Genomic DNA, 16,652 nt, shown 5'->3' with positions numbered 1-16,652 from the left:
ACACAATTTCCCAAACAGAAAAAATGAAATTAGAATAGAAAATTCAGATGTGGACTGGGGTTTGCAGGTTCTAACTCAATAAGGGACAAGTCAGAGTAAGTGAGTTGAGAAAAGCTATATTGTGTGCTTGTGACAGAAAATTAAAATTTTTCAAAGGCCCTGGTGAACCACTTGATATTTTTTTAATGTGCCTAAAAGGCACAACTTGCTCGATATTCAAAGATCTTGTTTCTTGACCTTTCTAAACCAAATCAGTTCTGTTCCAAATTCCCATTTTGCTGAGTTTGCAAGAAACCCAGCCCATTTTTATTGGCTCACTCTCCTTCATTGGGTTGTACAAGGATCCTAATATCAGGGTTTGAAATTTCAATTCTAATCCCATTTCCTCAAGGGGAAAATAGCACTCAGAAGACACACCCAAGAAATATCCTAGAACTCAGTATGGGTAGAGATCTAGAGTTCCCTCTGAACTGTCCAGAGTCAGCAAAAAAATTATTTTGTGAACAAAAGCAGGTAACAAAACATTATATATACCACTAGTTATTCATCCATCCAGTCATTCATTCATTTAAATGATTATATATATATGAAAGGCAATGAAGGGTAGTGGCTAAAAGCATAGGGTCTAGAACCAAACTGCCGGGTTTGAATCCTGTCTGCTCTATTTACTAGCTGTGTAACCTTAAGCAAGTTAGTTAACCTCTCTGTGCCATGGTCTCCCCATCTGTAAAATGGAGGTAATAATAGTAACTACTTCATCAAGGTGTCAGAAGACTAAATGAGTTATTATGTGTAAAGCACTTAGAACAGTGCTTGGAACACAGTGCTCACTAAATACAGCATATATTTCAATAAGATTATACCATCTTATGACACACTTACAGAATGGCAATAAACATACTCCTACATGAACTGTGTGACTTATGGAGATCTTAATGTAACAGGAAATGAAAGAGCCCATTATACTGTACATTTTTTGCTGCTTTGAGGCATCAGGTACTCATTAGGCCAGATGTTCCTGAAAATTAAGTTTGAGCTTGAAAGCTGCCTCCATAGCTTATTTACAGCATGACTTTAAGAAAGTGATTTAAAACTCTCTAAGCTCAGTTTTTTCATCTGGACAATGGAGATCATAATGGAAGTAATGTAAAAAGGCACATAATACACTGTACATTGTGCAGTGCTTGACACAAAGCAAGCAGCAGTAAATGTTAGTTGCTCTCATTATCATTATGATCATTAGCAAGAGCAGTAGTGGACTTTAGACTATGGGAGAATAAAAATGCAGAAGACAGGTGCCATTCTGAAGTATGGAAACTCACCTCAAGCTTAAAGGTCAAGCAAGGATCAAGTCAAACTGCAGAACCTCAGAATGAGATGGCTTCCAGTCTTCATGTGAGTCAGTTCACGTTACTGTCCAAAAGAAAACACAGAAGAAAGGGCTAGAAAGGCCCTTGTGATATATGCCAAATAGTCAAAGAAATAAACTTCCTACGTCTGTTGGACTTTCTTGCCCAGCAATGCATTAGGACTTGAGTCTTGTCCCTTCCCATGGCTCAGTTCTTTCAGATCCCTGAGTTGGGGTTCTTGTACATGAGCTACCTACTTTTACACAAGTATTTTTCTTCAGGGAGAGGGGAAAAGGGAGGACCCAGAACCTCACCCATATGCACTTGGCCCCATCACCTGTTCCCTTAGGTCCACACTGAAAATGAGCAACGGGCATTTATCATCCTGGACCATCATAGTGTTCCCAGATTTCAATTCTTAGCATTTCTTTAAGTTGGTTTTCCCTGCAACCTAGAAAACATGCCCCCGACATCATCTCTCCGCAGTGAGACTATTACTCCAGTACTGCTTTGCTCACATGATTCCTTTCTTGTGTCCTACTAGATGGCGATTTTCAGGAGTTAACTGGCTTTTGATTAAGAAAAAACTACCAATGGAAGAGAAATAAAAAGCATTGTCTTTTGTGGTTTTTTTCCTGTATCCAGGATGCCATAAAACACAATTCATTCCTGTGCCCTGAAAAAAAACTTGAACAAGGAAACATTGAGGAGGCATTTGAAAAAGTTGACCAAATTGTTGAAGGTAAGTGCCTCAGGATATTTAACAGAATCTTTGCACAGTTCCGTTCTGAAGCAGACATTAAGAGCATGTGATTTTCCTCAGACAGACCAGGCTCTAAAATCTTGGCACTTTGCCAAATTTCTGTTACATCTCTTCCTCTTGGGGTGTGTGTGTGTGTGTGTGTGTTGCTTTTGGGGGTGGGGAGTAGGGAGGAACAGAATAAATAGAGGAAAAGTCCTAAGATTTTGATTAGTCAAGGGCAGAGTAAGGAATGGAACCCGGCACCTTCCGCTCATTTTCCACAACTGTAGTCTCAGAAACAGGTGGCACTCAAGTCGCCGTGACAAATGCCTGATCCATCAGTTCCTTGGGTAAGGCCACTCCTGGCAGACCAGCCCACATCTTACTTGCTTTTGCACGCCCCAACACGGAGCTTCTGACCTAGCACACGCCTTCAGGAATTTCCCTGTGCTTGCACTTCCCAGGAGAGGTCCACGTTGGAGGACAGGAACATTTTTACATGGAAACACAAAGAGTGCTTGTTATTCCTAAGACAGAGGACAAAGAACTGGACATTTATGTGTCGACACAGGATCCAACGCTTGTGCAGGTGAGGCCCAGGATCACCTCCATCTTCCCAGCTTCCTGATTCTGTCGTGGGCTTCAGTCCCACAACCTCATCTGGCAGCCATTTCACCTACAGAAACTTAGATTCCAAGTAATGGACATCAGTAGAGCAGCTAAGATCCCAAAACCCTTTTATTTTTTCTGGTCTTGTCAAGTAAATAAAAGAATAGCCACAGTCACTTCAGATTTAAGGAAGACATTCATTTCCATCATGCTTAACTCTGTGATTGGATAACAACACTAAAGTCTATCTGTACGTGATTTTTCTCTAAAATAATCATCATAGATAACCTTTGGGGTAAGCACATCACTTTATAGAACATTTTCATTTCCCCAATCACAAAGTGCTCTGGATTTTAGCCTCAAACACATGTTCTTCTTAATTAGGTTGTCGGAAGTGTGATGGTCTTTACCTCATTGGGACTTTAGGCCTAGGCATGTGGCTAGGATTCCAGCTTCTGACAGAAATCCAGGACTCTGACAGTTTCCCTTTGGGAAATACCATTTTTCTGCTAGGAAGTCTCTTCTGTGAAAATTAACAATGTTTATGAGTTCAATACAGGGCCACAAGACAGATTCAGACTCAGTTACTGAAGGTAGATATGGGTGAATTTTGTGTTTCAGGAAACAAAAACCTTCTTTGCCATTTCGTTTCACTCTTGTAAAATTTTCCCATTATTCAACTTTTACAGAAAACAGTGTCCTCTACTTTAGACATCCCCATCAACAGGATCACCTGTCATGTGAAAAGAGTGGGTGGGGGTTTCGGCGGGAAGGTAGGAAGACCAGCTGTATTCGGGGCTATAGCAGCTGTGGGCGCCATCAAGTAAGTGCACTTGGGGCTACAGGAGGGTGTAAAATGTACAGAGCTGAGGGCAAATCAGTGGCCTGAAGGTCACTTGGGCTGCTGTCACAGCCACCTGAGTGTCCTTAGGTAACTCAGCCTCCTCTTTTTCTTTATACTTGTAGATAATCATACATACTGCCTAGTTATTGGAAAATTCAGATGTACAAAGGACTTTGAATAGGCTAATTTTCTATGAAAAGAAGAAATGGTATTACTAGTTCAACACCTCCAGGTTGGGCTGCCCTGTCCGTGAGCTTCAGGGAAAGTGACCCATTTAGAGTTGGGGCAAGCCACCTGCTGAAGCAAAGTGCTAAGGGGGAGGCTGTTCCCCCACTTTTCCTTCCTACTCTCAGCTGCAGACAAGGTGGGATGAGGAAAGAAAGGCTCCCACCCCCTGCCTCCCTGCACCCAGGAAGGACTGGCTCTTCAACCTGTGCTGAGCAGACAGATGACATCCTCAGGGAGAGCGCCTGTGCTAGCCTCAGCCAGAACTCTGCTCCTCCGCTGCTCATGCTATTCATGGTGCTGGCTGTTCTGTTCCATTCTTCCTTTTCTTTGGCTGTTTCTTTGGCACTTTGTCAAAGCCCCAATCAACCTACCAAGTTCAAGGATCCTACATCCTTTGACAACTTCTGTATAGTTAAAGCTAGGTCCCAAAGCATGGTATGTGTCTTGTTCTACAGTGAGAGGTGGGAAATAGCAGCATCTGAATCCCAACTCCAAGTTTTGTCCATAATGAACCTCTCTCTATTCACGCCCACCAAGGACCAAGCTAGGGATCAAAACTTCTCTGTTTTCCCACCAGGCTCTGTGCCTCTAAGACTTCTGAAATATGCCTTCACATTAGAATCATCTGGGGAGCATTTAAATCCCAATGCTGAGGCTCCCCCACACTGACTCAGACATGCGTTTATTTTAAAATTTCCCCAGTGGTTCCACTATGCAGCCAATTATGGGAACCAGTGCCTCAAGCTTCAACCTTACTTTAGCACACAGCTGCCATGCATTAAGTGGTCCCCAGAGCAGTGTTCCCAAACTTGATAATAAGTGTCTGCTGGGCTCATAGAAATTTCTGCCTCCCCATCTCAGACCCAATAAATCAGAATCACGAGGGGATAGTCCCGGAAACTGTACATTTAACTGGTACTCCAAGTTGTTCTTGACATTAAGGAAGACAAGGAAACCCTGAGCCAGAATGATGGTTTTCAGCATGTACCTGAAGGCCCCTGCAGCAGAACCACTGAGAAAAATGCAAATCCTAGGCTCCCTTCCTAACCTATTGAATCTGAGTGCTAGTAACTCAAGTATCTGTGTTTTCACCAGCATGCTGGAGTTTCTTCTGCACTCCAAAATCTGGGCACCTCTGCCCTAGAGAAAGGCTGAATCTCCTAGCTACCCAAGAGCCCTATTTGGCCAACATAATAGCATTCACAGATGAAAATGAAGATGCTGACCCAGACATCCTAGCATGTGTGCTTGGTCTTGCTTTTCCATTTGTGTTGTTAACTTGCATTTATCTATCACACTCTTCTCCTTTGTAACTAGTGGTGGAGATATGCAAAAGGTCTGGATCTGGGTGAGAGTAAAATTTCCAGCCATAAGAACACGTCAACTGGCATGTGACATTAATCCCATTAAAAGATCTGCAACCATTGAGCTATAGACCACAGAGTCAATAGTAATTTAGTCATACATCCATTCAGATCAGTGCCTGGTACAGTGTATGCACTCACTGAGTGTATGTGGGATGGACTGGTAGATAGTTAAATAAATGGTTGGATAAATGGGCAGGATGGAAGAAAGGTGACAAATAGGTAGAAATGTTGGTAGATGGATAGGTGGATAGATAGTTAAATGAGGCGACAGACAAATAGATGGATGGATGCTGGATGGATGGGTGGGTGAATGATGGGTGGATGGGATGGATGGAGAATCTGACTAAATTTGTTTCCTTTAGAACTGGTCACCCCATTCGTCTTGTTCTTGATCGTGAAGATGATATGCTAATAACTGGGGGAAGGCACCCATTATTTGGAAAATATAAAGTGAGTATTAAAGATGAAATTATTAAAATAATTCATTTTATTTGGATGGTTGTGTCCTTTTCTATTATTTTGATTGTATTAAATTCTAAAAAGAAATGCCCTTATATCTAAAATATTAAATAAGAATGCTGTTTATTTGAATACTCATAACATTTTATGAAGAACTTTTAATAAATCTACTGTAGGATTCTGAAGAAGTTGAATAAAAATACAATTTCAAATAATGCTAATGCTTTTGAAGGAATAAGGATTTACACTAGTGGTTCCTCGAAGAAGAAAAAAAAAAAAAAACCCTGAAAGAAATTACATACATTGTTATACCAAAGCTTCTTGACTCTAAAAGTATTATTTTGCAGTAGAAATGTTTGGAAACAATTGACCATTTTAACCACAAAATTATTTTGTACCAGTACTTCCAGTAAATGGTTGTGAAAGTGTCACAAAAGCTCTTTGCAAATATGAAAAAAGGATCTACTAGTTAGTGAAATAATGTAGTTGTCTCAAACCACATTCACCACATTTTTATGCTACTATAGCATAAACACTATTAAAAATACTTGTTGGCATCTAGTTGACAGAATGTTACTCTTCAAATTTGTAATTGAGTTGTTAGGATAGTTCTAATGTAACATTTCTGCATTAAATATGCTATATTTGGGAACTGCTTATAGCATACACATAGCTAGAGTTTCTCTCAAATGTTGTCATTAAGACACTTGATTACTAAGGTATTACATCCCCCATATTACTAAAGCCATGGCCTTCCATACCACAGCACAATTTTATTTCTTTCATTGACGTTATTAATTTTATAATTAGAGACTAAAGAACCATAGTTGGCCATGAAACTTTTGATTTCTCTTCAAATACGCAGAAATTAATACTCACAGTTCTTATTATCTTACTAGTACCAAGAGCAATGTAGAGGTGCCCTCTGGCTTATGGCAGTTGATGTTGTTATAGTGGTCTTTGAGTTCTTTAGCTTTGGCCTGTATTGTAAGTCAAGCTTTAGTTACATTACAGTTGTGAGACTCTTTCAGTACTAGTACTTATTAAGGTTCTAGACTGTAAATATTTTGGTAATCACAGGAACTTAAAATATAATTAAAAAGAGGGACACAGACTTTTTGAAAAATTCAAATTTTATTTTTAAAGAAACATAATTTTACTTCCAAAATAATAATGATAATGTGTGTGTGTGTGTAATATACATATATATATATATATATATATCCTCATTCAAACCTAGCTAAAAAAGGTTTTTCTTGGTTATTCAAAACTATTTGCAAATTAGCATAATAAATGTTTATGTGTGGATAGGTTGTTCCAAAACTCTTGAAAAGTTTGTATTAAACAATTGAAGCATTTTTTCTGCTACCTTGTTCATTATACTATTTTGCTTAGCAATCCCTTCTTCATGAAAAGTCAAAGGTAAACTTCAGCCTAGCATTTGCCAAAATTACCATCGTCTGAATTTGTGGATTTTCCTGCATGTTCAGCCTGCTCTGGTTTATTATCCAACATTTTTCCTTGGAGAAGTAACCATATACTTATATCCATTTTCAGAAAGGCAAAGGGACCAGGGCCACTCCATTTTTGGTAGAACTATAACAGGGAGTAACAGTTTCAATCTGGGCCATGCCAGTAAGCTAGTCCAGTGGGTAAGAGGAAGTGGCAACTTCAGAAAAATGCAAGGTACTTTCTGTAAGTCCCAACAAATAGCAGCAGCACTAGCTCACATTTGTTACATCCTTAACCAATTACAAAGCTCAATATCCACCAGCTTAATAAAATGACAACAGTAATTCCCAGGTCCATTCCCAGACCTCAGCTTCGGAGGCTTTCCTGTAACAAGATGCACTGTGATTCATTCTAATGCACTCTGGAATTCCAGAGATTTTTTCGTAAGGGGGAGAAACCAAACATTAAATTAGAGGGGAAAACTGAAGGAGAATCTTTGAAGATTAAAGAAGAGGGTAGCAATTATATGCCAGGAGACAAGCAAGGACATTAGAATTCCACACTGACTGTGAAGCCAGAAAATTACACGTTGAAAGGAAAGGGCTCAGCAAAATTCAGGTCAGAGTTGCTCTTTGTCAGCCACACACTGAAAGACAAGGGCATAGCTAGGCATATGCCAAGAGCAACAGGAGCAGTCTGTCTTCAGTCCCACCCAGTAGTAGAGTTGGCTGTGGTTTAAAATTGGCATGTAATTTTTAAACATATCATAAAATGTCTGTTACTTGGTGACAGGTGGGATTCTTGAACAACGGACAAATCAAAGCTCTAGACATTGAATGCTTCATTAATGGAGGATGCGCCCTGGATGACTCTGAACAGGTATGTGAACAAAAACCAGCAGCACCTATAATGGTGAATAGAATGCAGAATGTCTAGATGAGTCTATGGAGCATGTTTGCTCAAGTGCTTACCAAGTTCCACAGGCAGCTGTACTCTGTACTTGACTTTTAAGGAAAAGAGAAAAGGGTTGTCCAATATATGTGAATATCACCTTTTACTTTAGGTAACAGAGTTTCTTACACTGAAGATGGAAAATGCATATAAGATCCGCAACCTCAGGTTCCGGGGCCGTGCATGCATGACAAATTTACCATCCAATACAGCCTTTCGAGGATTTGGCTTTCCACAAGGAACCCTCATAACAGAATCTTGCATCACAGCTGTGGCAGCCAAATGTGGCCTTCTGCCAGAAGAGGTAAGTTGGGGATCTAGGTCATAACCGAGGTTGCTGAACCAGGTGGGAACCAGCTACCCAAGTCAACACCCTAGAAGAACCACACAAGTGAGCCCTGGCTCAGAACTCAAGATAAATTAAGTGCTACTTAAAGGAACTCACCTCCCACTCTCTCCCTCCTTCCTTGTGCAAAGACTTTTCTTTTTAAAATTTGTACAAAAATAATTGCTGTCTTTAAAATTCAAACAACACTGAGGTAATTAAAGATAAAAGCAAAGGTCCCCTTTTCATCGTCTCATCCCTCCTGGTCAAGGGCAAGTAACCATTGTTAGCAGTTCCCATGTTTACTGTTCCAGTCATTTCTCTATGTGTATCCACCCATCTGTAGTCATACACACATGCATAAACACTGATGCATAGTGTATATATGCACATATGCAGTTATTTACCAAAATGAGGCCATAATAAATATATTACTCTGCACTTTACTTTTTCTATTTGACATATAGGCCATGGCCATCATCCTGTGTCAGTAGAATGATCTACTTCATTCTTTTTCATGACTAAAGAGTACTGTGTAACAGGGATATTCTGTTATTTATTTGGTCACTCCACTATTGGTACACACTCAGGCTGTTACCCATTTTTGGCTATTAAATGATGTTGCAGTAAACACCTTGGCACAGTTGTACCAAGGGTGCTTCTTTGCATTACTGTGTATATCTGAGGATAAATTTACAGAGGTGGAATGGCTGTTATACTTGAAAACTTTGAGAGATACTGCCAAAAGAATGCCCTCCAAAAAACATTAAGTTCTGCAACATCCTGGAAGGTATGTACAATATGCTAGATGACAGAAAGGCAGCTACTGAGATAATTGTTGGTAACACCTTTCCACTCCTCACACATTTCAATCAGACCCCAGCCTACTTTTTATATTTCTATCCCATTTCCCCAGTACGGACCTTCTGCTCCGATAAGGACTCTCTATATTTTTTCCTTTGAACCCCCTTGTCTCTAAATCCAACAGAGGACCACTGGGTTTATGATTTCTGATATTAAGAGTACTTCCTGCACACAAGAGAACAGTTAAATACTGTATGAGGAAGACAATAGTTACCCCAAGAGAAGTCACATGAAGTGTAGGAAGGCATCACATTGGCTTGGAGGCTAAAGAAGAAGTTTCTGTATAAGATGGCACTTGAGATAGGCCTTGAAGAATGACAGGCATAATGGGAGGGTAATCTAGGCAAGTATAACACCTTGATCAGGGAGAGGAAACTTCTTTATGGCTCAGTTTCCTTCTTTACAAAATGAAGACAAAATGACTCACCTCACAGAGTTCCTGCGAGAATCAAATGAGTTAGCATTCATTAAAATGTTTGTTTGCATAGACTGGGTAATATTTTTCCAATACTACTTCTTATAACAGTAATTATTTTGTTGTTGTTAGAGTGCAATGGGAATAATAAAAAACTCCTGAACATATCTCACTGGGGCTTTCCTTCTTTGTCTGATGTTGCAAGCTTCCAGGACATAAGGCACACCCATATTCAAACACATTTTGGGAAAGATTTGACCACACATTCCAAAGGCAATTGGAAGGCTTAGAGAAGATCTGGTATTTGTCATTAGCTGCAATATTATTCCTCTCCAGCAGAACAAATCTTCAGTTATGACAATAAATCCTTGCTAACTCTACTCCATCCTTCGAATATCTCTTAGAAACACAACAGTAATCTGCCTCCTTAAGATCCTCCATCTACAGGCCTTCATGGACCAGTCTCTACCACTACCCTCCACTTCCAGGAGGGAGAGACCCTGATTGAGACACTGAAGAAGAGATGAGAGATAACCTCCATTGTTTTTGCAAAAACACATGGTGTTCACAGAAAAAGAAAGACCCTGTCTTCTCCCCACCAAAGTTTGTGCTTTAATGGAGAGGCTTTTCAAGTCTCAATTTTGCAGTTTCTGTCTTACCATAACTATTGACTCCATTTCTCACCCATTTCAGATAAGGGAGAAAAACATGTACAAAACAGCTGATAAAACCATCTACAAACAAGTGTTCAACCCTGAGAACCTAATAAGGTGTTGGAACGAATGTCTGGATAAGTCTTCCTTTCAGAGCAGAAGAACGCAAGTGGAAGAGTTTAATAAGAAGAATTACTGGAAGAAGAGAGGCATTGCTATTGTCCCCATGAAGTTTTCAGTTGGCTTTGCTGCAACAAGCTATCATCAGGTAAGGCCCCTCTATACAGGAAATGCCCCTCATGTCATGCACACTTCCAGCACAATCAGCTTGAGCTGACTTGGGAGAGTGTCACATGTCCCTCCTCCCAAGCACCTGGCAGAAATGTACAGAACCCCCGGTCTGCAAGCACTTTCAGCACAATGCAGTAGGAAAATGTCTCAAGGGCTGAAAATGACATCAGCAAGGGAGAGACCTGCAGGAGTAACATAACTGCCAAGCTGGGGCACCGAGCAGCCCCCACCACTCAAACAGGGAACCAGAGCCCGCAAGGCCTGTGGTTCTGTGCTTTCTGAGCTCGGGGATCTCATGGCTTAGGCAAGAATGAGGCTTCTCCGGGTCTGTGCCCCAGACACCACTGCACTTCTTGGGGCACCTAAGTCTGAGGCGGGAAAGTCACTCATTTAGCCTTGGCCAGCCGGCAGTTTCCAGCCACCTCGCCTCTGTGTCAATTCTGATTGGGAAAAGGAGGCAGAGGGGTCCAAAAATCCTCACACAAAGCTTTGTGAAAGGAAGGGGCAAGGCATTGGGAGACCCTATCCAGAAAGGAAGAGGAGCGTGGAATGTAGGTGAGTCCATTAAATAAAAGGACTGGTACTGACAAGTCTTCCAGCAATCCCAATGGGTCATATATAGGAAAGCTGTTTAGAAAACTGGGGAAGGTTGCTGCCTTCCCATTATTGTCCACCAAAAACAGAAACTCAGGAACTGGAAAAATGTTACATGTATTAGATCTAAATATAAACCTAAAAATGCATTAGATCTCCCAGTGTGTATACCATTGAGAGCATTCTTCTACTTATACCCAACTACTGTCAGCCAATAGACACACACATTCACACACAAACACACACACACACACCACAAAAATTGCCCTGTCCAAGGAAATCTTTCTTAGTGAATAAAGCAGTTGCCGCAAATCCCTAGTCAGCCAGAGTCAGACCCCCTGAGAAATCCTTGGCCCTGCCACTTACTAGCTGTGCGATATCAAGGAAGTTATTTAACTTCTTGAACCTCAGCTTCCTCAATTGTAATATGAGAATAGTAATCCTTTCTCTTAGGATTAATGAGGGTGCAATGAGCTAATGAATGTATAACACTGTGTAGCTGTCCTGGGCAGCCCCTACCTCCTGGTAGATCCCAGACACACCTCTCAGGGCTGTGGCCCCTGTGGAAGGGAGGATCAGACTCCCTGGGCTTCCGGGTCACACTCCTGTCAGGTCCACTGTGCCTGTTCTATAAAGAGGTGCAAGAAGGGTAACTGTCACGTCCACAAGCCTAGATTAAATCAGCAGCCAGGGCATAAAAGATCCTGGGTAGCCACCTGTGTGGTTCTTTACCACTGATACCAAATGATGTGTCTTTTCTACATCAATTCTCCAATTCTCCAATACCAACTGGGTGTCTGACACTACCTACCCAGAGTCAGTGCAGACCCCACAGGTCAAGGGCTGGGTGTGCTCCCATTTCAGACACCAGTGAACATGGGGTGCCAGGCTACCCACACTTCTGTCCAAATGACTACCCACCTCCTCAGGGTTGAACATATGTTAGAACAACTTAGAGCTCAGGAAAGCACTTATGATTATTACTAGTTTATTATAAAGGATACAAACCAAAAAAGCCAAAAGGAGGAGATGCATAGGATGAGGTGTGGAAGAGGAGGTGGGGGGCTTTGGGGCCCTCTCCCTCCAGGCATGCCACCGTCCAGCTCCTGGATGTGTTCACCAACCTGGAAGCTCCCCAAACTCTGTCATTTCGGGTTTTAAGGAAGTTTCATTACATAGGTGTGATTGACCAAATCATTGGTGATTAAACTCAATCTCTAGTCTTCGTCACCTTCCTGGGGGTCAGGGGTAGAGCTGAAAAAAAGGAACCCTCTAGCCATGTGGTTGGTTTTTCTAGCAACAATTCCACCCCCCTCAACCCCCACACCTGCAGCTAGCCCCCTAAGAGTCATTTCATTAGCCTACAAAAGACAGTAAATTTCCAGGGTTTTAGGAGCTCTGTGCCAAGAACTGAGACAAACACCACATATTTATTTTGTATTACACACATCTCCCCTCACCTGCATGGCCACCCCTCACCTAACCAGCAGCCTGCTCTCTGGGGTCATCCACAGGAGCCAACTTCTCACCTCACCACTTCTTCAAATCAAGCAATGACTTTAAATCTCCATTTGAAAGGCCTCCACATTCCCTGCAGAGTTCCAAATTGATGCCCCAAAGAATCACCAGACTAGGAGTTGAAAGGTGTTATTTCAGGACAGCTGATGATTCACAGAGCTAGAACGCCTACTTTCTAAACTAAGAAGCACTGTGCTCAGAGGAAGTCAAGAAACCCACAGTAAATAAATACTATTATTAGCACCTATAAGCCCCGATGGCCCAGAGCTCCTCTCAGCCATCGTGGGCCTCCAGGCATCTCCAGACAGAACAGGCGGAAGTCCTAAATCCTCCCCCTCTTCTCCCTCATTCTCCTCCTCTTCCTGAAGGAAAAATATATTTCCAGTCATCCAGTTTAATAAATATTGATTTAGTGTCCCTGTGGTTCAGATCCGTTCAAAGTTCTCTACAGGACTCAGAGATGAACAAGACCAAGTGCCCTTCCTCCCTGAGACTCCCCCAGAAGAGCCTGTCACCCCCTGGATTCATTTCCCTGGGCTGCCATAACAAAGTGCCAGACTGTGTGGCTTAAAACAACACATTTATTCTCTCACCGTTCTGAAGGCTAGAGTTCAAAAGCCAAGTGTCAGCCTGGCCTGTCGGGAGGGCCATTCTCCGGCAGAAGGACAGAAGCCTTCCTGGCTTCTTCCAGCTCCTGTGTTCCTTGGCTTGTGCAACACAATTCCAATACCTGCCTCCATGTTCACATACATGGCCATATTCTGTGCCTTCACATGGCCTCTTATAAGGACACTGGCCATTGAATTTAGGGCCCACCCTCATCCAGTATGACCTCAAGTTAACTAAACATCTGCAGAGACTATTTCCAAATAAGGTCACCTTCTGAAGTTCCAGGTAGATAGCAATGTTCGAGGGACACTGTTCAACCCAGTACACCCCTGTAAGAGGAAGCGCAGAGAACAGCGTGACTGATCCTTCCCAGGTAGGGATAAGAAGTGTTTGGGGAAGTTGTCATAGAATCAAGAGCATTGGGTGTGGGTCTGAAGACTGGGAGCAGGCTGGAAAGTGAGAACAGCACAAGCAAGAGCCCAAGTCAGGGAAGGGGCAGCAGTAAGGCCAGACTTGGCAGCAAGGCAAGAAAAGACAGGGATGAAATGGGAAAAGTCCAAGAGACCAAATCCTCCCGTCTTACAGTGAGGAGCGAGGCTTTCCCTTACGGACGTGGGGAGTTTTTGCCCACCCTGCCCAATGGGGAGCGCTTCTTCTTTTCATGATTCCCCAAGCTCCACAGACGCAGCTGGAGCTGACCCCTGCCCCCAGAGTTCTGTCCCCACAAGGCCCTGTCCAGTTATCCAGGGCCCCTTAGGCCACGCCCCTTAGCTCGCAGGTCGCTCTGCACTGTAATGACTTGCTTCCAGCTTGTCCCCCAACACCACTGCGCTGTGAGCTGCTGGATTGTTGAAGAACCACTTCTTGTTCGTCTTTATATATCTAGAGCTGAGCATAGGGTGGCGCATAATACATGCCAGGTACTTACAAATATTTAATTAGCTATTGATTGGTCAGCCAGAGATGCTAAGTATGGGAGTGACTTTTAAATAGTTGGAACCAATACTCACAACTCCTGAGTATCTAAAGGGGCTCCTATTAAAACCAAGTTCCCAAGTAGGAATGGTGTTTACTTTTGCACAAAACAGAACCAAGCTTCAGAATTCTACCAGGAAAGCTTACCTCTCGGACTCTCCCAGCTCTGTAAAACTGGTGTTTCACTATGAGAAATCATGTTGAACCTCACTAAATTTGCCCTGAGCGGAGCCTTCCGGGTTGTTTTACTAGGCAGCTGCACTCGTTCACATCTACACAGACGGGTCTGTATTGGTCACACATGGAGGCAACGAACTGGGACAAGGTATTCACACCAAAATGCTGCAGGTAAGATAAATGAAATTATTAATCTATACATTGTTGATGTGACTGATATTTGGCAGTAATTTTAAGGCAGATGGTGACTTCCTGTATTCGCACGCTAAGACCTTAACCATTTAGTTAAGAAACTTAATGTCGAATGGAATGACTGAGGTAGCAGACGTGCCATGAAAACCCCACGGGTGAGCACTCCTAGAGCGTGGCCGGGGTTGATGGGTGGAGGCGGTTGTTAGTGAAGCACCTCTGAGGAGTCTCGGGGGCACTGTGGTGGGTGAGCCACGCAGACGCACCTAGAGAAGGAGTTTCTCAGCCTTTCTGTTTTGAGACCAGCATTTGTAATTTTTAAACTTTGGACAATATTAGGTTGCTAATGTGTTATTTTGATAAGTAAGGACAAGTATTTCATCCACTGTGATCATCTTATAATTTTTAGAAGATATTTTAACACACACACACACACAGTATTGGTACCTTTTGCCCCTATCCCCTGTCCTGACCCAGCATCTGCCACAGATATAGGCACAGGGGCCAGGTCTGGCCAGTCACGGGTTCTGAATCCCACTGGCTGCTGGGATTGGTCCAGGGGGAAGGCACATGACCAAAATCCTTTTCCAGGACTGATGTGTAGATGCTGAGAGAAAGGAACTCTCATTCCCTTGTGGTTGTTGAGCTACTATGCTATAGGCCAGGGGTTGTCAGGGGCAATTCTGTGCATGGAGGAAGCCTGTCTACTGTGGAAATAACACAGCCATTGTGGTAAGAAAAGCAAGTGTGAGAGGCTGCAAGATGACCCGGATGAGAGCACAGAGGCCTATACACACGTGTCTGATACTAGCTCCATCTACCCTTCCCAGTTAGGTGACCCAGTAAATCCCCTTTGCATTTTCATCACCAAGAACCAATGAAAGCATCGTAGTTTTTTTCCTATTTTGCATCCTTTTGGAAAAATTAGTCTAGAGATTGGCATTTAGGAACAGGAACATAATTGCAGACATCTGAAGAAAGTGTTTTTGCAAAAACTAAAAAATAACAGCAGCCAAAACAGTGCTTTTCTCTTTTCTCCCTCCCTTCCTTTCTTTCTTTTTCATCCTTCTTAATTAAATATCTTTATCTCTGCATGTGCCTGCTAGAGAAATCGGAAGGAAAGGAACAGAAAAGAAAAAAGTAAACGAGTACTAGTATAAGGAAGTGGGGACAAATAGAAGAAACTGGGGAGGAGGCTAGAGTTAAGGGAAGGGTGAGGGCAAGAAAGAAGACAAGTCCTCAGGGTTCACCCAAGTTCATCTGATACTGATACCAACAGATTTAAGACCAAACTCTGAACCAGTGAATCTAATCTCTCTCTTCCTTCCTGCCATAGCCACCAAATAAATCTAAATAATCTCAACTTGGCCTGATCTCTACACATGTCAAATTTAGTAAAAAGGAAATCCTTAACATCCTAAATGTACTAAATTTGGAATGGAAGAACCACTGTGGAATATTACCAAAAACACCCTTTCAAAATCATCATGAGACTCTACTAAAAAGTGGTTTTAATTTTTATGATACATTATTTAAGGCTTTAAAGGGTATCTTGGCTGTAATAAAAATAGTAGTTTAGTTTTTATTAAGAAAAACGACTCAAATCTTCAAAGAAGTCTTTGCTGGGCCTGAAAATATTTATTTTTCTCCTAGGTGGCCAGCCGTGAATTAAAAATACCCATGGCTTATATACACATCTGTGAAACAAGTACAGCCACAGTGCCTAACACAGTTGCCACAGGAGGCTCCATCGGTTCGGACGTCAATGGCAGAGCTGTGCAGGTGCTTCCTCCTGCCTGTGTTTCCTCTGGCTCCTTTTCCACATTTCTGGTTTTCTTAGCTGAATACAGGCACAAGTAGTCGGATTCAGAGAAGTCATCTGTGTCACTAAATGTCAGCTTGGGAAAACCAAACCACCAGGAGAGTGTGTTAGTTGGAGTAGGCTAAACTGGGGTGACAAACAGACCCAGAACATAATGGCTCAAACACAACATAAGTCCCTTACTTGCACCCATAACAGTGCAGAGGGAATGTGCTGTCA

The 16,652-nt window shown here is 42.3% G+C and overlaps 1 protein-coding gene across 1 annotated transcript in view; it reads left to right on the top strand.

The window, feature by feature from the left end:
- LOC118933593 (aldehyde oxidase 2) overlaps positions 1-16,652 on the top strand; it is a 78,890-nt gene that overhangs the window by 31,617 nt on the left and 30,621 nt on the right. Inside the window, exons 20-28 of the mRNA XM_036928087.2 lie at positions 1,995-2,091; positions 2,556-2,680; positions 3,390-3,523; positions 5,502-5,589; positions 7,843-7,929; positions 8,114-8,305; positions 10,299-10,526; positions 14,498-14,593; positions 16,265-16,393. Coding sequence (XP_036783982.2) covers positions 1,995-2,091; positions 2,556-2,680; positions 3,390-3,523; positions 5,502-5,589; positions 7,843-7,929; positions 8,114-8,305; positions 10,299-10,526; positions 14,498-14,593; positions 16,265-16,393 — 1,176 coding nt within the window. The remainder of the gene's footprint in view (positions 1-1,994; positions 2,092-2,555; positions 2,681-3,389; positions 3,524-5,501; positions 5,590-7,842; positions 7,930-8,113; positions 8,306-10,298; positions 10,527-14,497; positions 14,594-16,264; positions 16,394-16,652) is intronic.

The sequence above is a fragment of the Manis pentadactyla genome, chromosome 6, assembly GCF_030020395.1.
Source record: "Manis pentadactyla isolate mManPen7 chromosome 6, mManPen7.hap1, whole genome shotgun sequence".
Lineage (NCBI taxonomy): Eukaryota > Metazoa > Chordata > Mammalia > Pholidota > Manidae > Manis > Manis pentadactyla.
Note: the sequence above shows the minus strand (reverse complement) of the source record. Positions and strands in the feature narration are given on the sequence as shown.